The following is a 22524-nucleotide window of genomic DNA, read 5'->3' as shown; positions in this document are numbered from 1 at the left end:
GGTCCAAGCAAGAACATCTGCTGGACTACATAGTGACGGACCAGCGAATGCGAGCCCATGTCCTTGACACCAGGACCTACCGTGGAGCTGATCTGCCCTCTGACCATCGACTAGTCATCTGTAAGATGCGCCTGCCATTCTTCCACTCCGGTGGTGGGTGTACACCCAGGACCCCATTCCAACCTAAAGTGGCCTGGTCTCAGTTATCTGATGAAAGTTGCAAGCGAGAATTTCATCATCGCTTGCAGCTGGGATTGGCATCGTCCCCGACTCCTCCTGATGTCGAGGGTAAATGGGCGAGGTTTAGGACTGTGACTCATGCAGCTGCAATGGCTGCTTTGGGTACGCGGTCCAGACCTCCCCAGACACCCTGGATGACAGAGGAGTTGTTCAGGATGGTTGAGAAAAAGCGACAGGCCCACTGTCATCGGCTACAGAATCCCACGTCAGAGAATGAGGAGGCTTACCGCAGCCTTCGCTCGGAGGTTCGGAGAGCCGTGAGGCGCTGCAAGGATGGGTGGTGGTCGCGGGTTGCTGAGGAGATGGAGTCTGCCTCAGTGGCCCGTGATCACAAATCGCTATTTAACTCCATCAAAAAAGTAACCTGCAGCGCCACACCTATTACCATCATTAGGGGAAAAAACGGTGATCCAATTTCCGACCCCCAGGAACAGGTTCGCAGATTTGCTGAGCATTTCTGTGAGGTCCTGGGGGAGGGAAAATCCCACAGCCAGGAAAACATCGTGGCACAAAGTGAGGATGACCCTGCTGAGGCTGCGGTGCCTCAAATATTGGATGAAGTCACCCCCTGTGAGTGGCTGGCTGAGGTGCCATCTGCTGAGGAAGTATTGAAGGCGATACGGAGTCTGAGACCAGGAAAGGCAGCGGGCAGAGATGATCTCCCAAGCGAAATGCTGAGGGAGGGTGGCGTTTGTGCACAGACTGCCCTATATGACATCATAACAACAGTCTGGACCACTGGACGGGTTCCGCAGGATTGGAAGGATGCCCTGGTGGTCCCCCTTTTTAAGAAGGGGGACCGCACAGACTGTAACAACTACAGGGGCATCTCACTCCTCAGTGTGCCGGGAAAGGTCCTGGCAAGGATTATTCAGCATCGCCTTGCCAGGCACGCTGAGGAGAGGCTTGCGGAGCCCCAATGCGGTTTCAGGAAAGGGCGGTCCTGCACGGATGCCATATTTTCTGTCCGTCTGCTACAGCAGAGGTGTAGGGAATTCCAACAAGACCTACATCTCTGCTTTATTGACCTGGTCAAGGCCTATGATACCATCAGTAGGCCTGGGCTCTGGGTCGTTCTTTGTGCTTTTGGAGTACCTGACCCTCTGCTCACGATCATTAAGGACCTTCATGATGGTGAGCGGGCCCGGGTAAAACTACGTGGCCGGGAGTCAGAGCCATTCCCTGTACACCTTGGGGTGCGACAGGGATGTCCTCTGGCTCCCACATTATTTAACATCTATTTTGACCACGTAGTTCGTGAAGCCTTCAATAGCTGTACCGGGGGAATCTCCATATGGTACAGATATAATGGGAGGCTAATCGATGCCCGGGTGCGGTCAAGGGATGGCTCCCTATTGCTCAACCACGTTATGTATGCTGATGACTTGGTAATAGCTGCTCAGTCAGAGGAGGAGTTGGAGACGCTGCTGCTGAGACTGGAGCGTGCCACTAAGAGGTGGGGCCTTACCATCAGCCCCACCAAAACTAAGCACCTGCCTGGGTATTTTGTACCATCGGACACTCCACCCCCACAACTCCCAATCGGTGATGGGGCAGTTGTGGAGAGAGTGGAGAGTTTCCCATACCTGGGCAGTGTGCTTATGACTGGCTCCAGTTTAACAGCAGAGGTCTCACTCCGAATCAGTCGAGCGGCAATATCTTTTCATCGGTTGCGTAACGCTGTGTGGAAGCTACCTGGTCTGTCGCTCCGCACTAAGCTTCAGGTCTTCTCGGCCACGGTCATTCCCTCCCTTCTCTACGCTTGCGAAACGTGGACCCCCCTAATGGAACATCTTCGCCGGTTAGAAACATTTAGGCTGACCTGCCTACGATCCATCCTGGGTTTAACCAGACTGGATTGTGTGAGGAGCTCACAAATCCTTGAAAGATCTGGGCAGGGTCCCATCGGTGAGCTCCTCCGGCAGGCAAGGCTGCGATGGCTGGGTCATGTAGCCCGCATGCCCAGCCACCGCATGCCGAAACAGCTTTTGTTTGGCCGGATTGAGGGGGCTAAGCGGGCGCGGCACGGGCTAGAGAAGAGATGGAGTGATGTGGTACAGGAGGACGTGGAGCTGAGTGGACTTGCCGATGACTGGTACCAGCGGTGTCAAGATCGGCCTCTGTGGAGGAGGCTCGTGAAGGATGCTACTGGGCAGTTGGAGGCAGTCGCCCTCCAACAACAACGGAGGGCGGAGGAGCGACGCTCACAACAGCGAGCGGAGCGCCGGGTGGCTAAAGCACAGCAGGTTGGCACAGTAGGGGGCACAGGTGGTGCATCAGCCAGTCATCTCAGTCAGTCGACCCGTGGCACCTGGGTCTGCCCCGTGACCTCCTGCCAGCGGGCGTTCGACACTTCACGTGGCCTCAGGGTGCACATAGCCTGGCACAAGCGTCGTGGTGACGTCACCGCCACTTAGTGGCGAATGGCGGTTGTTGTTGTTGTTGTTGTGTGTGTGTACGTGTGTGTACGTGTGTGTGTGTACGTGTCTGTACGTGCGGAGTGGTAGTGTGGCGGTTCGCGCCCCGCGCTACGATCCTGGCGACGCGACTTTAATACCTGGCCACGGCCAACACCAGTGACGATTATCTGAACCGGTCATGAGCCTCCCCTAGGTCGACTTCGCCTGAAATGAGTACCTGGTGCAGTGTATAAAAACATCGCCACTGGGGAAACAAAGGCGGTTGGTGTTGGCCACCCACCCCCTCATATGCCGTGCCGGCCTTCAGAGGTGCTTGCTAACAGCACTTGCCTCATAAGTCAGTTATGGCTAAACGGGGCTGATCTTTGTATGCACACGAATGTGTGTGTACACCTGCACAGACGGCCACTCGCGACTCGCATACACGCGTGTCCATGTGTGCGCATACACGTGGGCACCCGTACAAAACAAAGATTCCCTGTATAGCCTTTAACAGACTGTTGGTGCGTAGCGCCTACGCCCCGCGTCGCCTGAGCGAGCGACGCGTCTGCCGACAGGACGTCCACTCGGAGAAGGCCACTTTGACGGTGATCCCCACGCAGCAGGAGCCGCCCACCCTCAACCGCACCAACCGCTTCACCAGCAGCTTCCAGGGCATCGTGGACGCGTACGGCGTGGGCAGTTACCGCGAGGTCAACCCCGGTGGGTCGCGTGGCCGCTCGCGACCGCGACGACGCGTCTGTGCGTGCGTGAACGTTTGCGCGCCCGCAAGCATTTGTAAGCGGGCCGTGGTGGTGTGTGAGAGCGTGACGGCCAACGTGATCGTCTTCGCCATCGTCTTCATCATCACCGCTGCTACCAGCACCATTACCACCACCACCACCACCACCGTCGTCACTGCTATCATCACGGTCACTGCACCCACCAGCATCACCCAACTGTCATCACCACCACGGCTACTACTAAAACTTAAAGAAACAATTTTTTTTTTACCAGGTAAGACCTATTGAGCGATATTACTTTTTTCTGAAGCGACCTGGCCACAAATGACAACTCTACGAAGTGGCTTATCAAGTGGAGATGTATTGCAACAAAATAATCTAAACGTGTGGTGCTGTTAATTCTAAATGTGAAGAGGGAAAGACCGGAGGACCCGGAGAAAAATCCTCACGACCACGAGGAGAGAGACACCGCAGACTCCACATACAGAGGCATTGTCAGGGTCGGGATCGGAACCACGACCTCCTGTATACCAGGCGAGGGAGTTAACATCTCACGGCCATCTTCAACTGAGACCCCTTCCCTGACTCTCTTTTCCCTCGTTCCTTCTCTCCGCCCTCTCCCCCCGCAGCGCCGTACACGATCATCACCTTCCCCTTTCTCTTCGCCGTGATGTTCGGCGACCTGGGCCACGGTGCCATTTTGCTGCTGTTCGCCCTCTGGATGGTGCTGAAGGAGAATAACAAGGCGTTCAAGAGCAGCAACAACGAGGTGGGCGCCGGGAGACGCAGATCGTCGTCCCGAGACGACTGGCCGGGCACGGGGAGAGCCTGGGGGGCGACTGTGGGCCAAGCTTGGGTAGCTACGGCCCAGCGGGTCGGACAGGGCCCGTGAGTTGATATCGTACAGCCCGCAGTCAAAGAACAATCAGGATAATAATGTTTCGCTTCTTACCCAAAATATTCAAATTAAACGGAGCGACTGTCGGGAGTGGCGTGAGCGGGCGCCGACCCGTGAACCCACGCGTGCCCCGCGTGAGCCTGTGCTTACCCGTGTGTGCCCGTGTGGATGGCCCCTGCGTACCCGTGTCGGCTGGGAGTAGATCTGGCAGCAGCTCTTTGGAGGGCGCTACATCATGCTGCTCATGGGGCTCTTCTCTATCTACACGGGATTCATCTACAACGACTGCTTCTCCAAGCCGCTGACGATCTTCCCCTCGGCCTGGAACGTCACCGCCATGATCAAAGGATCTTGGAAGTACGCAGACGTCCAGATATGCGCGCACACTCGGATACATACACGCACACACAGACAAACTCGGATAAATACACGCACGCACAGACACACGCACAGACATGCACAGACACGCACAGACACACTCGGATACATACACGCACGCACAGACACACACACGCACGCACAGACACGCACGCACAGACACATTCGGATACATAATACAGGCATGCACAGACACACGCACGCACAGACACACGCACGCACAGACACACGCACGCACAGACACACGCACGCACAGACACACGCACGCACAGACACACACACGCACAGACACACTCGGACACAAGTAACGCACACACTCACAGGCAAACAAAGATCAAAGATCCCCCATATAGCCTTAACAGACTGTAGGGGCAAGTGCTGTTAGCGAGCACCTATGAAGGCTGGAACGGCACACGAGGGGGTGGGTGACTAGCACCACGCTCGACCGCCTTTGTCTCCCTAGTGGCAATGTTTACACACTGCACCAGGTACTCATTTGAGGCCGAGTTGACCTAGGGGAGGCCCAGGACCGGTTCAGATAATCGTCACTGGTGTTGGCCATGAGCTGGAATCAAACTCGGGTCGCCAGGTTCATAGCGCAGCGCGCTAACCGCTGCACTACCGCTCCCCACAGGCACACGCACACACAGACACATGCACGCACAAGTACACGCACGCACAGACACACTCGGACACGTCCGCACGCACTCACAGGCACACGCACACACAGGCACGCGTGCACAGACGCACGCACAGACACGCACACACATTGACGTGTACACACACACACATTCGGACACACACTCGGATACACACTCGCACATTCGAGACACACACTCAAGGCACAAATGCGCGTATGCAATGACAACAACATTTGCCACCAAGTGGCGGTGACATCACCACAGTGACACACAAAGTGACCAAGGCAAAGATCCCCCGTGTAGCCTTAACAGACTGTTTGGGGGCAAGTGCTGTTTGCGAGCACCTATCAAGTCCGGCACGGCACACGATGGGGTGGGTGGCCAGCACCGTGCCTGGCCACCTTTGTCTCTCCAGGTACTCATTTGAGGCCGAGTTGACCTAGGAGAAGCCCAGAACCTGTTTATGTAATCGTCACTGGTGTTGACCGTGAACGGGAATTGAACTCGGGCAGCCGGGTTAGTAGCGCAGCGCACTAACCGCCACGCTACCGCTCCTCGCAAACGGTGACGCGCAGCGAGCAGACAGGGGGTGACGCTTGCCTCTTGCACCTCGCTTGCTTCCCCAGCGTGACGCACACCAACATCAGCAGCATCCAGCTGCTCGCCCTGGACCCCAATATCAGCGGCGTCTTCACAACCCCCTACCCCTTCGGCATCGACCCGGTAAATACTCGGCCTGACGGGCAACGCCGCGGCAAAACCCGGCGGTGCTCGCGGCGGTTCAGGCGAGATGATGACAGCGGCGAGAATCGCGATCGGAGAGGGGAGAGGGGAGGGGGAGAGGGAGGGGAGGGGGAGAGGGGACAGGGAGAGGGGAGATGGAGATGGAGAGGGGTACAACGGATTGTTTCGCCTCGTTGCTCCACCGTGTAGGTGGGGGCTCGCTGCCCCCGTGGCCTAACGGTCAGCAGAAGCAATGGTGGGAGTTTCTTAACCCCCCCCCCATTCCTAACACTAAGCGAGCGATTGCCGTAGCCGTCGGCTCTCTCGACGGGGGAGCCGCGGAGGCGTTTAGAGAAATTGTGCCGAGGCCGGGGTCTGGGCAGTAGAGGGAGGAGGGGGTGGGGGGCCGGGCTTGCGACGACGGAGAAAGAAGAAGAAGATGAAGAAGGTGAAACGCCGCCGCCGCCGCTCTCCGGCGCTCGCCAAGCGGCGTGTTTGCACAGCGGTGAGCGACATTCACGATGAGGTGGAGCTCTCAACCCCCTGAGCACGGCGGCGGCGAGGTGGCCCACGCACTGCCACCGTCGTCGTCGCCGGCCCCTCATCCACTTCGGGTTTTTCTTTTTACCAATCATTCATCATCAATCTCCTCAGCCGGGCTCGATCCACTGCTGTTTTGAGCGAGGCGTGAAGCCGTATCGAATCGGAATAAGCGCTTGGGTGGGCAGCGCTCTGCCCCTCGGCCTGTGTAGTGTTTTTGTAAATGTGTATTCGGCTCCTTATCGGTTTTGTTTTCATACAAACCGTTATCCCGATCGGGGCGAAGAGCGTCGCGTCGCCACGAGACGGCGAATCCGTTCGCAAGTCTCGCAGAGAGCAGTGTGCACGTCTTCATGTAGTTCAGGGGAAAGGGCCCGCGGAAGCGGATACCACAGAGCCACCTCTGAGATCCCCTTCTCAAGTGCTCTGTTCCACACAGTAGGGTGGGGGGGGGGGGTGGGCGCAGCACTTCCCCACTCATTCTACTGTCCTTTAAGAGCAACGTTCCTCACGTGAAAGTCAACATAAACAGGAGGCTTTCTCCAGAATTCTCCTGATCATGCTGGTTGTAATTGCTGGTGAAACGTCGTACTCGGTGTGCAATACTAGCCACGAATTGGCACGTTCTGTTCCCGTGACAAACCTTACTACGTTTAGATTCACGCGATCTAACCCAAAAACCTCGATTATGGAAAATATTTTTACTTCCCAAAGGTCGAGATGTCTTCACATTTAGTGAAACACCAATTGTAATATTATGGAGTCATTGGTGACTCGGCTGGGCCCATTCAGCTCGCTGCGTTTGGCTGATTTGTAATCTCTACGTGCCGATTGTGGTCACAGATCTGGGGCTTGGCCAAGAACCAGTTGACCTTCCTCAACTCGTACAAGATGAAGATGTCCGTGGTGCTGGGCGTCATCCACATGACGTTCGGAGTCATCCTCAGCTGCTTCAACCACGTGTAATGCGCTGTCCACACGCGAGCGCTGTACCACACACTGCGGTGCTTGCACCGTACACGCCCGCTGCTCCGGACAGTTTGAGGAATAGTGCCGGCACGTGGCGGTATTCTGTACCGGGGCTCCTCACGACACCGACACGCATACCGGCACGATTCACTGTGGCGAGAGGGGCGCCACGGTGGCTAGGAGATGTTAACTCCCTCGCCTGGTATACAAGAGGTCGTGGGTTCGATCCCGACCCTGACGCCTGTATATTTTGGAGTCTTCATGTTCTCCCTGTGGTTGTGTGGATTTTTCTCTGCGTCCTCCTGTTTTCCCCTCCAGGTATAGAAACACGCGTTTAGAGTATTTAGCCGCTATAAAATTCCACGTGGTAAGCCGCTTCGTTGAGCTATACATTTGTGGCCAGGTCGCTTCTGGGCCTTACCTGGTAAAATCAAACTATAATAGTTAGAGCTGCTATGCCAGGAGGTGGACTGACGCTGGTGATATCAGGATTGCAAATCCAGTGCGCTGCTAACATTTACATCAACTGTGGCAGCGTGCCCCAAAAATCACAACAATAGTATTAAACTGTACGAAACGATGGTGATGATAAAAGCCCAGTGAGAGCGTTGATTTATTTTAAGCATGGGAACTCGGTTCCAAACATACGTTTATATGTTGAACTTCTTTCGCACCGTACGTATCCCACCGGGCTAATCGGACGTGCGGGGGGAAGGACCACGAGCTAAAAAACAAAAAGCAGTTCCTAAAATAAAATTCTGGCGTTTTGGGCAATAAATCCCATGCGTTTGTGCGTGCTTGATCCCCCGTTCCTCCTCTCCACCTCTCCCCCCCGGCACTCACCGCCGACAGCCACTTCCGCGACTTCCCGAGCATCCTGCTGGTGTTTGTGCCGGAGATGGTGTTCATGCTGGCGCTGTTCGGCTACCTGGTGGTGATCGTGATCTACAAGTGGGTGGCGTGGCCCACCAGCATGTCCAACACGGCACCCAGCATCCTCATCGACTTCATCAACATGTTCATGTTCAGGAGCTCGGACAACCTCTATGCTCACCAGGTCAGCGGGAGAGTTTGTTATGGTAACAATGACAATGGTGTCATTTTGGCTTTGGTGCTCATCGAGAACAACACTGATAGTGACCAGTGATTACCGCTCCCACTGATAGTGACCAGTGATTACCGCTCCCACTGATAGTGACCAGTGATTACCGCTCCCACTGATAGTGACCAGTGATTACCGCTCCCACTGATAGTGACCAGTGATTACACCTCCCACTGATAGTGACCAGTGATTACCCCTCCCACTGATAGTGACCAGTGATTACACCTCCCACTGATAGTGACCAGTGATTACCGCTCCCACTGATAGTGACCGGTGATTACCGCTCCCACTGATAGTGACCAGTGATTACCCCTCCCACTGATAGTGACCAGTGATTACCCCTCCCACTGATAGTGACCAGTGATTACCGCTCCCACTGATAGTGACCAGTGATTACCCCTCCCACTGATAGTGACCAGTGATTACCGCTCCCACTGATAGTGACCAGTGATTACCCCTCCCACTGATAGTAACCAGTGATTACGCCTCCCACTGATAGTGACCAGTGATTACCGCTCCCACTGATAGTGACCAGTGATTACCCCTCCCACTGATAGTGACCAGTGATTACCCCTCCCACTGATAGTGACCAGTGATTACCCCTCCCACTGATAGTGACCAGTGATTACGCCTCCCACTGATAGTGACCAGTGATTACCGCTCCCACTGATAGTGACCAGTGATTACCCCTCCCACTGATAGTGACCAGTGATTACCCCTCCCACTGATAGTGACCAGTGATTACCCCTCCCACTGATAGTGACCAGTGATTACCCCTCCCACTGATAGTGACCAGTGATTACCCCTCCCACTGATAGTGACCAGTGATTACCCCTCCCACTGATAGTGACCAGTGATTACCCCTCCCACTGATAGTGACCAGTGATTACCGCTCCCACTGATAGTGACCAGTGATTACCCCTCTCACTGATAGTGACCATTGATTACCCCTCCCACTGATAGTGACCAGTGATTACGCCTCCCACTGATAGTGACCAGTGATTACCCCTCCCACTGATAGTGACCAGTGATTACCGCTCCCACTGATAGTGACCAGTGATTACCCCTCCCACTGATAGTGACCAGTGATTACCGCTCCCACTGATAGTGACCAGTGATTACCCCTCCCACTGATAGTAACCAGTGATTACGCCTCCCACTGATAGTGACCAGTGATTACCGCTCCCACTGATAGTGACCATTGATTACCCCTCTCACTGATAGTGACCAGTGATTACCTCTCCCACTGATAGTGACCAGTGATTACACCTCCCACTGATAGTGACCAGTGATTACCGCTCCCACTGATAGTGACCAGTGATTACCCCTCCCACTGATAGTGACCAGTGATTACCCCTCCCACTGATAGTGACCAGTGATTACCCCTCCCACTGATAGTGACCAGTGATTACCCCTCCCACTGATAGTGACCAGTGATTACCCCTCCCACTGATAGTGACCAGTGATTACCCCTCCCACTGATAGTGACCAGTGATTACCCCTCCCACTGATAGTGACCAGTGATTACCGCTCCCACTGATAGTGACCAGTGATTACCCCTCTCACTGATAGTGACCATTGATTACCCCTCCCACTGATAGTGACCAGTGATTACGCCTCCCACTGATAGTGACCAGTGATTACCGCTCCCACTGATAGTGACCAGTGATTACACCTCCCACTGATAGTGACCAGTGATTACCCCTCCCACTGATAGTGACCAGTGATTACCCCTCCCACTGATAGTGACCAGTGATTACTGCTCCCACTGATAGTGACCAGTGATTACCCCTCTCACTGATAGTGACCATTGATTACCCCTCCCACTGATAGTGACCAGTGATTACCCCTCTCACTGATAGTGACCAGTGATTACCCCTCTCACTGATAGTGACCATTGATTACCCCTCTCACTGATAGTGACCAGTGATTACCTCTCCCACTGATAGTGACCAGTGATTACACCTCCCACTGATAGTGACCAGTGATTACACTTCTCACTGATAGTGACCAGTGATTACCGCTTCCACTGATAGTGACCAGTGATTACCCCTCCCACTGATAGTGACCAGTGATTACTGCTCCCACTGATAGTGACCAGTGATTACCCCTCCCACTGATAGTGACCAGTGATTACACCTCTCACTGATAGTGACCAGTGATTACCCCTCTCACTGATAGTGACCAGTGATTACCCCTCCCACTGATAGTGACCAGTGATTACCCCTCTCACTGATAGTGACCAGTGATTACACCTCCCACTGATAGTGACCAGTGATTACACCTCCCACTGATAGGGACCAGTGATTACCCCTCCCACTGATAGTGACCAGTGATTACGCCTCTCACTGATAGTGACCAGTGATTACCCCTCTCACTGATAGTGACCAGTGATTACCCCTCTCACTGATAGTGACCAGTGATTGCCTCTCCCACTGATAGTGACCAGTGATTACCCCTCCCACTGATAGGACCAGTGATTACACCTCCCACTGATAGTGACCAGTGATTACCCCTCCCACTGATAGTGACCAGTGATTACACTTCCCACTGATAGTGACCAGTGATTACACCTCCCACTGATAGTGACCAGTGATTACCCCTCTCACTGATAGTGACCAGTGATTGCCTCTCCCACTGATAGTGACCAGTGATTACCCCTCCCACTGATAGGACCAGTGATTACACCTCCCACTGATAGTGACCAGTGATTACCCCTCCCACTGATAGTGACCAGTGATTACCCCTCCCACTGATAGTGACCAGTGCTTACCCCTCCCACTGATAGTGACCAGTGATTACACCTCCCACTGATAGTGACCAGTGATTACACCTCTCACTGATAGTGACCAGTGATTACACCTCTCACTGATAGTGACCAGTGATTACCCCTCCCACTGATAGTGACCAGTGATTACCCCATCCCACTGATAGTGACCAGTGATTACGCCTGTCAGCGCTGTCCGTGGTGGTTTTCAGTGATTGTGACGCCGGCTCCCTCCGCTGACCCCGCCACGCCGCTGTCGTCCCCGCGAGCAGGCGAAGGTGCAGATGCTGCTGGTGGTGGTGGCCGTGCTCATGGTGCCCGTGTTGCTGCTGGGGAAGCCGCTGTCCCAGGTCGTCGCGTTGCGGATGAGGCGCAGGGTGAGCGGTGCGACGATGGTTTCTGTTACTCGACGGGTCTGATAGCACGGCTATGATGGTTCGCCTCCGTTCCCACGCGTGCTGCTGGTCGGGAGGTTTTCACAAGCTGCGTCTCGCTGGGCGTGGCTTACGGGGGTTTCCCGCCTTCGGGGGGTGGGATGTGGGGGGGGGGTGACCACCGTTTTTAAAGGGGGCGCGAGTTATCGAGCACGAAACCAGCAGACAGGACATCGTTAGTCGATGAAGTCTGAGGCTCCTGCGCAGGGGCTCTGGCCGTGCCGCTCCCTCGTCGCGTCCACGACCCTACGTGGGGATCACAGACGCTACGTGGGGATCACAGACGCTACGTGGGGATCACAGACGCTACGTGGGGATCACAGACGCACAGAGACGCAGCCACCCATAGACTCGTAGAGACTCTCACACACTTACAGACACTTGCATTGTTTTTTCACCGTTTTTGTGTTGTTGTTGTAACCTTCTGACTCGCTCCTGCTGGACATCTGTGAAAATGAGCTTCATAGCTCACCGGATTCCTCCAGGATAAATACTGATTCTGATTCTGAGGCTCGTAGACACGCTTACATTAACACGATCCAGAGAGTAGTGTAGAGCACTATCGATTTGCAGAGAGATGCGTGAACTTTGGCGGGGCGTGGGGGCGGTGCTCAGAGTTTCTCTCTCCACGAGCGTCTCCCCGGCACCTCTTCTGCAGTCCCATCCACTGCCCTCGTGTCTCGCTCACCGCACCGCCCCCCTCTCACTCCCAGTCAAAGTCTTCTTTATTTAGATTGGAAGACTCCGGTGAGCTATGAATCCCTTTTTCACAGATGTCCAGTAAGGGCGCGGGGTTAGAAATTTTCAACACCAAATAAAATACCGAAACCAATAGGAGTTCAAAGTACAGGAAAGCAAGGCAAGTCAATAAATGAAAATAAATCAAGTGTACAAGTACAAATTGCTTAAGTTGTACATCAATTCCTGCCGATTGTTCAACCTGCGCCGAGGGTGTCTCCCCGCACACGCACGCGGCTACCGCGCGGGAGGGCGGTGAGCAAGCTCCTGCCGCGTCAGCTGACGTCACACGGCGGGCTGGGGAGACGCACGATGCACGTGGGGGCAGCCCCGTCAGTCTCTCCGCCGCCGGACGTAGCCCTCCAGTTGCGATCGCTGACCGCCCCCCCCCCCTCCTCCCATTCGCGATGCCCCCCCCCCCCCATGCCCCCCCCACTCCGCACCCCAGCAGAGGGATCTCACGCTGCTGATTCAGTCGGAGGAGAGGACGCCGCTCCTGACCGCCGTGACCGTGGAGGCCGATCCGGACTCTGAGCACGCGGAGGTGAGTGTGCGGAGTCTGTCCACGCGCGAACGCGTTTAGATGAAGACGTCGCGACGCTCTGTCCCGGCCGGCTGCCTGGGTCTGCGAGGCCCTCCCGCCGGAGGCGCGGAGAAGCTCATCGCCACCACTGTGCTGCCACTTTGGTTTCGCGAAAAAATACGAACAACAACGGTGGTGATCTTTTTTTGTCCATTTTGTCGGCGTTGGCGTCGTGAGACGAGGAGAGATCCTCTCGGGACTTCTCCCCACGAATCCATCTCGATAAAATCGTCTTTTTATCCTTCGGCCGACCCTTCCGTCCCGACCGCGCTGTGCCTGTGGCGCGTAGCGGGGTCGTGATGTGGACTGTCCGTGGGGGTCCGGAGCTACGTTGGAAGAAAGGATTTCGTTGCGTTTACAATCAGACGGCCATGTTTGGAACGTGACGTTGTTTTTGGAACGTGACGTCGGCACCGTTTTCACGAGCGCCCCTCCCCCCTCCGCTACAACGTGCAGGTTGACTTCAGCGACATCTTCATGCACCAGGCGATCCACACCATCGAGTACTGCCTGGGCTGCATCTCCAACACGGCCTCCTACCTGCGCCTCTGGGCGCTCAGCCTGGCGCACGGAGGTGCGTCCTCAGTCTCGTCGTCCTCGTCCCTCCGTCCGCTCTTCCCCCACCCCGGCCCTTCCCCTCATTATTATTGTAACTCTCTGACCCACCCGTGCTGCGCACCTGTGAAAAAGAGCTTCGCGGCTCATCGGATTCCTCCTGCAGTCTAAATAAAGATTCCGATTCTCAAATGCGGAGAAAGAAAATCTGCAACACGCAAAGCCGCCTCAAAATGGTGGGCCCCGTGTTGGTCGCTGGCCGCGCGTGGCGGAGTCGCGAGCCCCTCGGCTCCCGGGAACTAACCCTGGGCTCCTCTTGCTGTGCTCTTCGGTGAATGTGAACGTACACCACCCCAACCCCCCACCCCCCTCCCCCCCCCCCCCCGCGTGCGCAGAGCTGTCCGAGGTGCTGTGGAAGATGGTGCTGAGCTTCGGGCTCCGGGCGACGAGCTGGTCGCACGCCGTGCTGCTGGTGCCCATCTTCGGGGCCTTCGCTGTGCTCACGCTCTCCATCCTGCTCGTCATGGAGGGGCTCTCCGCATTCCTGCACGCGCTGCGCCTGCACTGGTAACCGCGCAACAACAACAACAACCACCGCTAGCCACCGAGCGGCACTGACGGCGCCAGGGCACGCTCGTGCCAGGCCAGGTGCGCTTTGGGGCCATCGCGCGTGCGTTGTGGTCGGACCGGGTTCTCAAGGGCAGGGAGACGATGGCCTCGGCCTGCTCACCAGTGACTTAGACCGCACAGTTACCCAAGGACTCGCATAGACTGCGTTGCGATTAAACTGGGTTTTTATGGGGGCAGTGAAGTTGATGGTCTGAGCCTGTTTATCAATGGCTACACAACTACTAGGGGTGGATGAGTGGGTGGATGGGTGGCTGAGTGGGTGGGTGGCTGAGTGGGTGGGTGGCTGAGTGGGTGGGTGGCTGAGTGGGTGGGTGGCTGAGTGAGTGGGTGAGTGAGTGGGTGGGTGGGTGAGTGGCTGAGTGAGTTTGGGTGAGTGGGTAGGTGGCTGGGTGAGTGTGTAGGTGAGTGGGTGGGTGGGTGGGTGAGTGGCTGAGTGAGTTTGCGTGAGTGGGTGGGTGAGTGAGTGGGTGGGTGGCTGAGTGAGTTTGGGTGAGTGGGTAGGTGGGTTAGTGAGTGGGTGAACTTACCGCACCAGCTACTCATTTGAGGCTGAGTCGACCTAGAGGGAGGCCCAGGACCGGTTCAAATATTCTTCACCACTGTTGTTGGTCGTGAGTGGGAATTGAACTCGGGTCGCCGGGTTTGTAGCGCAGCTCGCACACCACTGTGCCACCACTCCGCACGCACACATGCATACGCGTACAGACACGCGCGCGCCACCAGATGGCGTCCTCTCTTAGTTCATCGTGGACAAAAATCAACAGCAAGTCAATCGCTGTTCACGAGCATTGAGCAGAGTTCATTCGTGTGTCCCTCTCTCCCAACGTTGTTCACGCTGTGCTCTCGGTATCGAGAGGCAGAAACGGACACTCGGAACGCTCGCTCAACATTGCATCACCCCACGTGTTAGACAACGGCCTTGCAGAACTACTTCTGAGATCCCGCGCGTGACGTCTTATGGATACGGGGAGGGGGGGAAGGCACTCTCGTACGGGCCCTGGCATAGGGACTATCGTACAGGTGCGCTTACTGCACCTGTGCATCACCCACTGAACCACTATTGAGGAGCCTATTGAGGCCGGCACGGTGCATGAGTGGGTGCTGTGGAAAAAAACTAAAACTAAACTATTTTTATTTTACCAGGTACTTCCCCACTGAGCTATAGAGCTCTTTGTCATAAGCGACCTGGCAATCACAAATGATAAGCTCGACGAAGTGGCCTCTCACGTGGAAATTTATAGAACTGATTTTGTTGATTCTAAGAGTTTGAGTTTCTTAGTTTATGGCATGTGCTTCGGGTCTGCATTTGTGACCAGGCTAAGAGCCACCGACCGGCTGCTGTGCTTGAAGAACCAGTTCAATCACGTGGGTGCCTGAAGTCCCGGCTTCAAACCCAGAATCTCACAGATGCCAGCTCAGTCCCCTCTGCCCCTCTGAGCCCTGAGCCGCTCGGCCGTCTGTGGTTCAGTCTCCTCCTCACCACGCCGAACTTAATCGGAACAAGGCTGTTTGTGAACCAAACTAAGAATACCATTGTTTTAAATGTCATTATTTTGTTAAATTGTTCTTGTTGTATTAATATATTTTGGTCCGGTTCCCAGTTCCTGTAACATGTAGCGATACTCGCTGTTTGTGTTACGACTTATTTAACTAAGATCTGTACTGTATAACAAGTGTTCAGCAGCTCATTGGGCCCTTCCTGCTAAAATAAATACAATCTAATTCTCAAGTTATGTTATTTTAAATATGACTAACCAACTAAAAAGTAATATACCAGCTTTGGTTGTTTAACTTTGTGCCAATTAACGAAGTAATTAGCACAAACCTAAACATGTGATAATTTACCTTAAAATGAAAGTACTAATAAATTGATCGAGCGGCTCTTCGTAATCTCATTCAGCAGGCACCACATTTACATATTCATATAATTTACAGCTCTTTGTCAGAATCTGAATAGTTATACTGGAGGAATCCGCTGAGCTTTAAATCTCTTTTTCATAGATGTCTAGTAAATCCTCTGCTGAATAATGGCCTCCGCTTAACTTTTTGGCCATAGGAGTTGCTTGTGAATGGCCGATCTATAACTCGCCACTGATGCTAGCCACGGCCGCGATTCGAACTTGGAATTCCTTGGTTTCGTAGCGCAGCGCGCAAATCACTGCACCAACGCTCCCATGTGTATGTGAACGATCAAAGAGGAGGGGGGGCAGGGGGGTGGGAGGTGGGGGGCTAACCGTGCCGAGATGACGTTCCCCTTCAAAGACTTCCAAGAATCCACACTTTGCATTTACTTTCTGGTTTCCATCGCAACCGCACAACCACCACATGGCTCACGCTCACACACGTGTGTGTGTGTGCGCGTCTGTCCGTGCGTGTCCATGTGTGTGTCCGGGTGGGGAGCGCTGGTGTAGCGGTCAGTGCACCGCGTTATGAACCCGGCGACACGAGTTTGATTCCCGCTCACGGCCAACACCAGTGACGATTATCTGAACCGGTCTACGCCCTGCTCTAGGTCGACTCAGCCTCACATGAGTACCTGGTGGGGAGACAAAGACGGCCGGGCGTGGTGCTGGCCACTCACGCCCTCGTGTGTACCATCACGGCCTCAATAGGTGCTCGCTAACAGCACTTGTCCCAACAGTCTGTTAATGTTGGGGGATCTTTGTCTTTTTGTGTGTCCGTGTCCATGCAGGGTGGAGTTCCAGAACAAGTTCTACAAGGGATCAGGGTACCTGTTCGTTCCGTTCTACTTCCAACCAATCCTGGAAGGCCTGGTGCACACAGACTAAGCCCCCCGCGGTTATCCCAAGAAACACCCCCCCCGCCGCCCCCTCACATACTTCACTTTTACAAAATGCAACAGGGATTACACGAGACTTCTACCATGCACCTGCCATTCTCAAGCGGTCGGCTGCCGATCTTTTTCCAACATCCCCCCCCCCCGCATCCTCGCGATAGTTTTCAAATTAAAACGTTTTGCGTTACGGATTTTTAGGGCCAGTTTTAGATTTTTATTCTTCACATTTTCTGATAATTTTGTTGAAAACTCCTTCGTACCAACGACGGTGACGTCACGCGCCGCCGCCGCTCTTGGCCGGAGAAGCGTGGCAGTGACGTCACGCAAAGCTAAATGTTGGAATCATCCAGGATTTTGCATCTTGGCCTTGTTTTCAGGTTTTTCTGATTTATCCGGAATTAGAGAGCACGTCCCTCCCAACATACCAGTTTTCACGCGTTAATCTCTTACCGCTTTCTAAACAGTGTGGGGACGAAAAATGTCAACAATGTTTGCTTTGAAAAGCCAGTACGTGCCAAACGGTCTCGAGCATTGGCAGCCTCGTGCTTTCCGTCGGCAGGGGTGATCAGTCAGTACGTCGCACACACGCAAAAGCTGCTCATCTCCCATGCAAACATCAACCTCCCCCTTCGCCTTACTGTCGACTGGGGCAGACAGCGTGATGCTAGCGAGCACCTGTTGAAGGTCGGCAGCACTGCTGGCGAGTGGTGGTGGTGGTGGTGGTGTGGCCAGGAACACGTGTGGGGGTTCCTGTGGTTCTCCCGTGGCTATGGGGCGGGCTGCACCATGAGGCTCGGAACAAGTTGAGGTGCTAAGCGTGGCCGGGGAATTGAAATCGAGACTGTTGCATCGCCACAGCTATGAAGAGCCTCTGTGTAGACTTTAACAGACTGTTGGGGCGGGAGCTGTCAGCGAGCTCCTATTAAGACCGATACGGTTCCAGGGGGAAGTGTAGCCATCTTTGTCTCTCTAGAGCTGATGTTGATACGCTCTCTCCCCAAGCACTCACTTGAGACTGAATTGACGAAGGGAATCCCCAAGCACTCACTTGAGACTGAATTGACGAAGGGAAGGCCCAGACTGGTTCTGATTCCACTAGCCACTGATAGTTCGCTGTGACCAGGGGGGATCGAACTCAGGCCGCCGGGTTCATTGCGCACTGCCACCGCCCACCACCCAACCACTCTCCACAGTCCACTGCACAAGATCCCCCGTGTAGCCTTTAACAGATTGTTGGGGACAGTGCTGTTAGCGAGTAGCACCTATGAAAGCTGGCGCAGCACACGAGGGGGTGGCTAACACCACGCCCGGCCACCTTTGTATTCCCAATGCTGATGTTTACATACCGCACCTGGGACTCGTTTGAGGCTGATTCGATCTAGGGGAGGCCAAGGACCACTTCAAATATCTGCTGCTGTTGGTCGTGAGCGAGAGTCGAACTCGGGTCTCCGGATTGCGCACCGCTCCCCTACACGCGCACACACGCACGAAATACTGCCACAATGTACATTTTTTTTTTATCCCGAATGCGAAAGGGAATTTGCTACTTGAGAAATTTTTAGACGGAAAACATTGACTATGGTTTTCTCTTCTGAATGCTGTGTTTAAAATATTTTTTTAAACAAATCTTTTAGCGGCGGGCGGGCGGGCGGGCAGTGGTGGGAAAGGAAACGTGGGTGGTGTGGGGGGACAATACACGCGTTTGCTATCGCTGGGCACGTAATCTTCGTCTACTTCCGAAATTGAAGTTAAAACTGAAGCCGTGGCGGGCTCGCCCGAGACCGCGGGAAGCGCGTCTGGTTCCCGACCCCATGGCCGATCGGGGCCATCGATTTTCGCGTTTCCATGGTTTGGTCGCACATTTCATTCCAATGGTTTGGTAAGAGTGCACGGATCCATCGACCCATCGACCACCATCGATTCTCGCGGTGCACTGATCGAATCGCGTGTGCACATTTGTTTGCGTGCGCACGATAGGCTAAATGTTACGTCTCGGCTAGCGGGGCTAGCAGAGCTGTTTGAAACGAGAAACAATACCAACGAGACGCTAAAACGAGCCACGGCCAACCAATCCTTGAATCGAATTGTGTCCGTGAATTCAAGACGATTTGATTTGCTCGCTCGATGGGAGGCTGGATCGTTACAGCCCTCATTATTAACGTATTAACTCCGTTAGCGAAGTCATGCCCTTTGTAACGAAACCTTCCAGATGCACAGTAAAAAACTAAAAAAAACAATGGGTGCCAAGAATATAGCCAACAGCAGGAGCCGAGAACAGAACTAGAACCGGTCAGAGTGATAAAGTGTGCGTGTGTGATTCCACGCTACAGAAGACGCGTTCACGCGCTCCACGGGTGACGCACTGTGTGTGTGTGACGCGCTGTGTGTGTGACGCGCTGTGTGTGTGTGACGCGCTGTGTGTGTGTGACGCGCTGTGTGTGTGACGCGCTGTGTGTGACGTGCTGTGTGTGTGACGCGCTGTGTGTGACGTGCTGTGTGTGTGATGCGCTGTGTGTGTGACGCGCTGTGTGTGTGTGACGCGCTGTGTGTGTGTGACGCTCTCCAGGGCCCTCTAGCTCCCACTGCTGCGTCCCCCAGTGTTGTCACCCCCCCCCCCCCCCCCCCCGTGTCTGCTGCGGTGTGGCGGTGCAGTCGCCACCAGCCATTTGCCCGCCACAATGCAACAACTCGGCACGCTCATTGCCACAGAAACAAATCCCAAATAAAATTCAAATGTTTGCCAAAACAAGTTTTGTGCGATGTTTGTGGAGTGAAGTTCCATCGCTGGACGACGGCTTCCCCGTGCGGCGCCCTCCTGCGCGATTGTGCAGGGCGATCCGTTTACAGATACCCCACCGATTTCCAGTGACCCTCCGTCCCTGTTCTCGACAGCTGACTTGTGGGTATCGTGAAAGCGATGTCGCAGCGGCATGGTTCCCGTGGGAGCGCACGCACGACTGTATGGAGGGTGAACTCCGTGTGCAGCAAGGAAAGTGGTAGTGCGTGCACTGCTGCAAGTGGTTTTCCTCCCACACGAACGCATCGGGGTGGAAAGTCCACCTCAAGAAGCACAACGTGCTCGCCCCAGGCAGCGAGGTCGGGACGTCGGCGTCGGCGAGCCGCCTAAAGCGGCAAACGCTGAGCCGGCCAGCGATCCCGGATCGCCTCCTGGTAAAGTTTGAGAACGCCGTGGTTGATTTTGTTATCCAAGGTGCAATCTCTTTGCGAGCCGCCGGCAGCGACAAGTTCAAGACCTTGGTCCACACACTGACGCAGGGATACGAGGGCCCGTCGACCCGCACCGTCATTCGCAGGATTGTCGAGCATCACGCCACCATGCTGCCCATCGTCGGGGCGTTCTTCTCCAACCTGGACGTCGCCATCTCGCTCACCATCGACGGGTGGTCGAACCGCAACCTGAAGGGATTTTGGATGGTCACGGTGCACTGGATCGACACCAAATCTGTTGCGTCGAAATCCTTGCTGCTGATGATCCTCTATGTGCAGTCCCGAAGGGGTGTCGGCAAGCGCATTGGCACCGCTCTGTTTGAGCACCTCCAGAGCCTTGGGCACAACGTCTCAAGCAAGCTGCTCGCTGTCACCAGCGACCAATGGCTCCGATGCGATCAGTGCTGTCAAGACGTTGTTCGCCCTGGTCAATGCAGATGCCGGATATAAGCAGTTGTGGGCTTGCCACCATATTCGCTGCCCGGATCATTGGGTCCAGATCAGCGTCGTCCAAGTTCTCAAACCGATCAAGTCAACCTACGCCGAACTGCGCGAGGCGCTCGTCAATATCAGGCGCAGCAAGGTCGTCCGGCAGTCGTACCGCCGCGAGGCCGAGATCGCCAAGCTCACCAAGCTCACCAAGGTCACCAAGCTCACCAAGATCACCAAGCTCACCAAGCCCACCAAGCTCGCCAAGCTCGCCAAGCTCACCAAGGTCACCAAGGTCACCAAGCTCGCCAAGCTCGCCAAGGTCACCAAGCTCGCCAAGCTCGCCAAGCTCGCCAAGCTCACCAAGCTCGCCAAGCTCACCAAGCTCACCAAGGTCACCAAGCTCACCAAGCTCGCCAAGCTCACCAAGGTCACCAAGGTCGCCAAGCTCGCCAAGCTCGCCAAGGTCACCAAGCTCGCCAAGCTCACCAAGCTCGCCAAGGTCACCAAGCTCACCAAGGTCACCAAGATCAAGCTCACCAAGCTCACCAAGCTCGCCAAGCTCGCCAAGGTCACCAAGCTCGCCAAGCTCACCAAGGTCACCAAGCTCGCCAAGCTCACCAAGCTCGCCAAGCTCATCAAGCTCACCAAGCTCGCCAAGTTCACCAAGCTCACCAAGGTCGCCAAGCTCACCAAGCTCGCCAAGCTCGCCAAGCTCACCAAGCTCACCAAGATCGCCAAGCTCACCAAGGTCACCAAGGTCACCAAGGTCGCCAAGCTCGCCAAGCTCGCCAAGCTCACCAAGGTCACCAAGCTCGCCAAGCTCACCAAGCTCGCCAAGCTCACCAAGCTCACCAAGGTCACCAAGCTCACCAAGCTCACCAAGCTCGCCAGCGAGGAGCCGACGCACCAGGACTCACCGACAAGGTGGAATTCGACGTGTGACATGGGCGACGACGCCATCAAGAAGCGTGTCCCATTGGACATTATCGTGGCGCGCTTCCAGGATGCGATCGGCGTCGGTGCTTTATCTGAACTGCAGTGGGCAAACATCAAAGGCGTGACAGCATTCCTGCGAATGCCTCGTCTGACCAGTTACGTTGTGACTAGTTTAACTAGCCTGGTGGTCACCACCAGGCTAGCTACACTAATTACGTAGTGACTAGTGTAGTTAGCCGGGTGGTCACCACCAGGTTAACTACACTAGTTATGTAGTATCTAGTGTAGTTAGCCGGGTGGTCACCACCAGGTTAACTACACTAGTTATGTAGTAACTAGTGTAGTTAGCCGGGTGGTCACCACCAAGCTAGCTACACTAGTTATGTAGTAACTAGTGTAGTTAGCCGGGTGGTCACCACCAGGTTAACTACACTAATTACGTAGTGACTAGTGTAGTTAGCCGGGTGGTCACCACCAGCTTAACTACACTAGTTATGTAGTAACTAGTGTAGTTAGCCGGGTAGTCATCACCAAGCTAGCTACACTAGATATGTAGTAACTAGTGTAGTTAGCCGGGTGGTCACCACCAGGTTTACTACACTAGTTATGTAGTATCTAGTGTAGTTAGCCGGGTGGTCACCACAAAGCTAGCTACACTAGTTATGTAGTAACTAGTGTAGTTAGCCGGGTGGTCACCACCAGGTTAACTACACTAGTTATGTAGTAACTAGTGTAGTTAGCCGGGTGGTCACCACCTAGCTAGATACACTAGATATGTAGTAACTAGTGTA

The 22524-nt window shown here is 54.7% G+C and overlaps 1 protein-coding gene across 3 annotated transcripts in view; it reads left to right on the top strand.

Moving 5' to 3' along the window:
- LOC116950282 (V-type proton ATPase 116 kDa subunit a 3-like) overlaps positions 1 to 19171 on the top strand; it is a 46930-nt gene extending 27759 nt beyond the window's left edge. For 2 of the 3 annotated variants that reach the window (XM_032967972.2, XM_032967970.2), the window contains exons 11-21: positions 3218 to 3362; positions 4012 to 4151; positions 4483 to 4637; positions 5926 to 6022; positions 7406 to 7524; positions 8384 to 8588; positions 11673 to 11777; positions 13021 to 13116; positions 13612 to 13729; positions 14106 to 14277; positions 17033 to 19171. In XM_032967972.2, coding sequence (XP_032823863.1) covers positions 3218 to 3362; positions 4012 to 4151; positions 4483 to 4637; positions 5926 to 6022; positions 7406 to 7524; positions 8384 to 8588; positions 11673 to 11777; positions 13021 to 13116; positions 13612 to 13729; positions 14106 to 14277; positions 17033 to 17129 — 1449 coding nt within the window. In that variant the 3' untranslated portion in view covers positions 17130 to 19171. The remainder of the gene's footprint in view (positions 1 to 3217; positions 3363 to 4011; positions 4152 to 4482; positions 4638 to 5925; positions 6023 to 7405; positions 7525 to 8383; positions 8589 to 11672; positions 11778 to 13020; positions 13117 to 13611; positions 13730 to 14105; positions 14278 to 17032) is intronic. The other variant, XM_032967971.2, reaches the window with a different exon arrangement.
- Positions 19172 to 22524: the final 3353 nt, after the last annotated feature.

Source organism: Petromyzon marinus, chromosome 38 (assembly GCF_048934315.1).
Source record: "Petromyzon marinus isolate PM22_M1 ecotype Great Lakes invasive population chromosome 38, UKy_Petmar_22M1.pri1.0, whole genome shotgun sequence".
NCBI lineage: Eukaryota > Metazoa > Chordata > Hyperoartia > Petromyzontiformes > Petromyzontidae > Petromyzon > Petromyzon marinus.
This window is presented reverse-complemented; position numbering and strand designations above follow the sequence as displayed.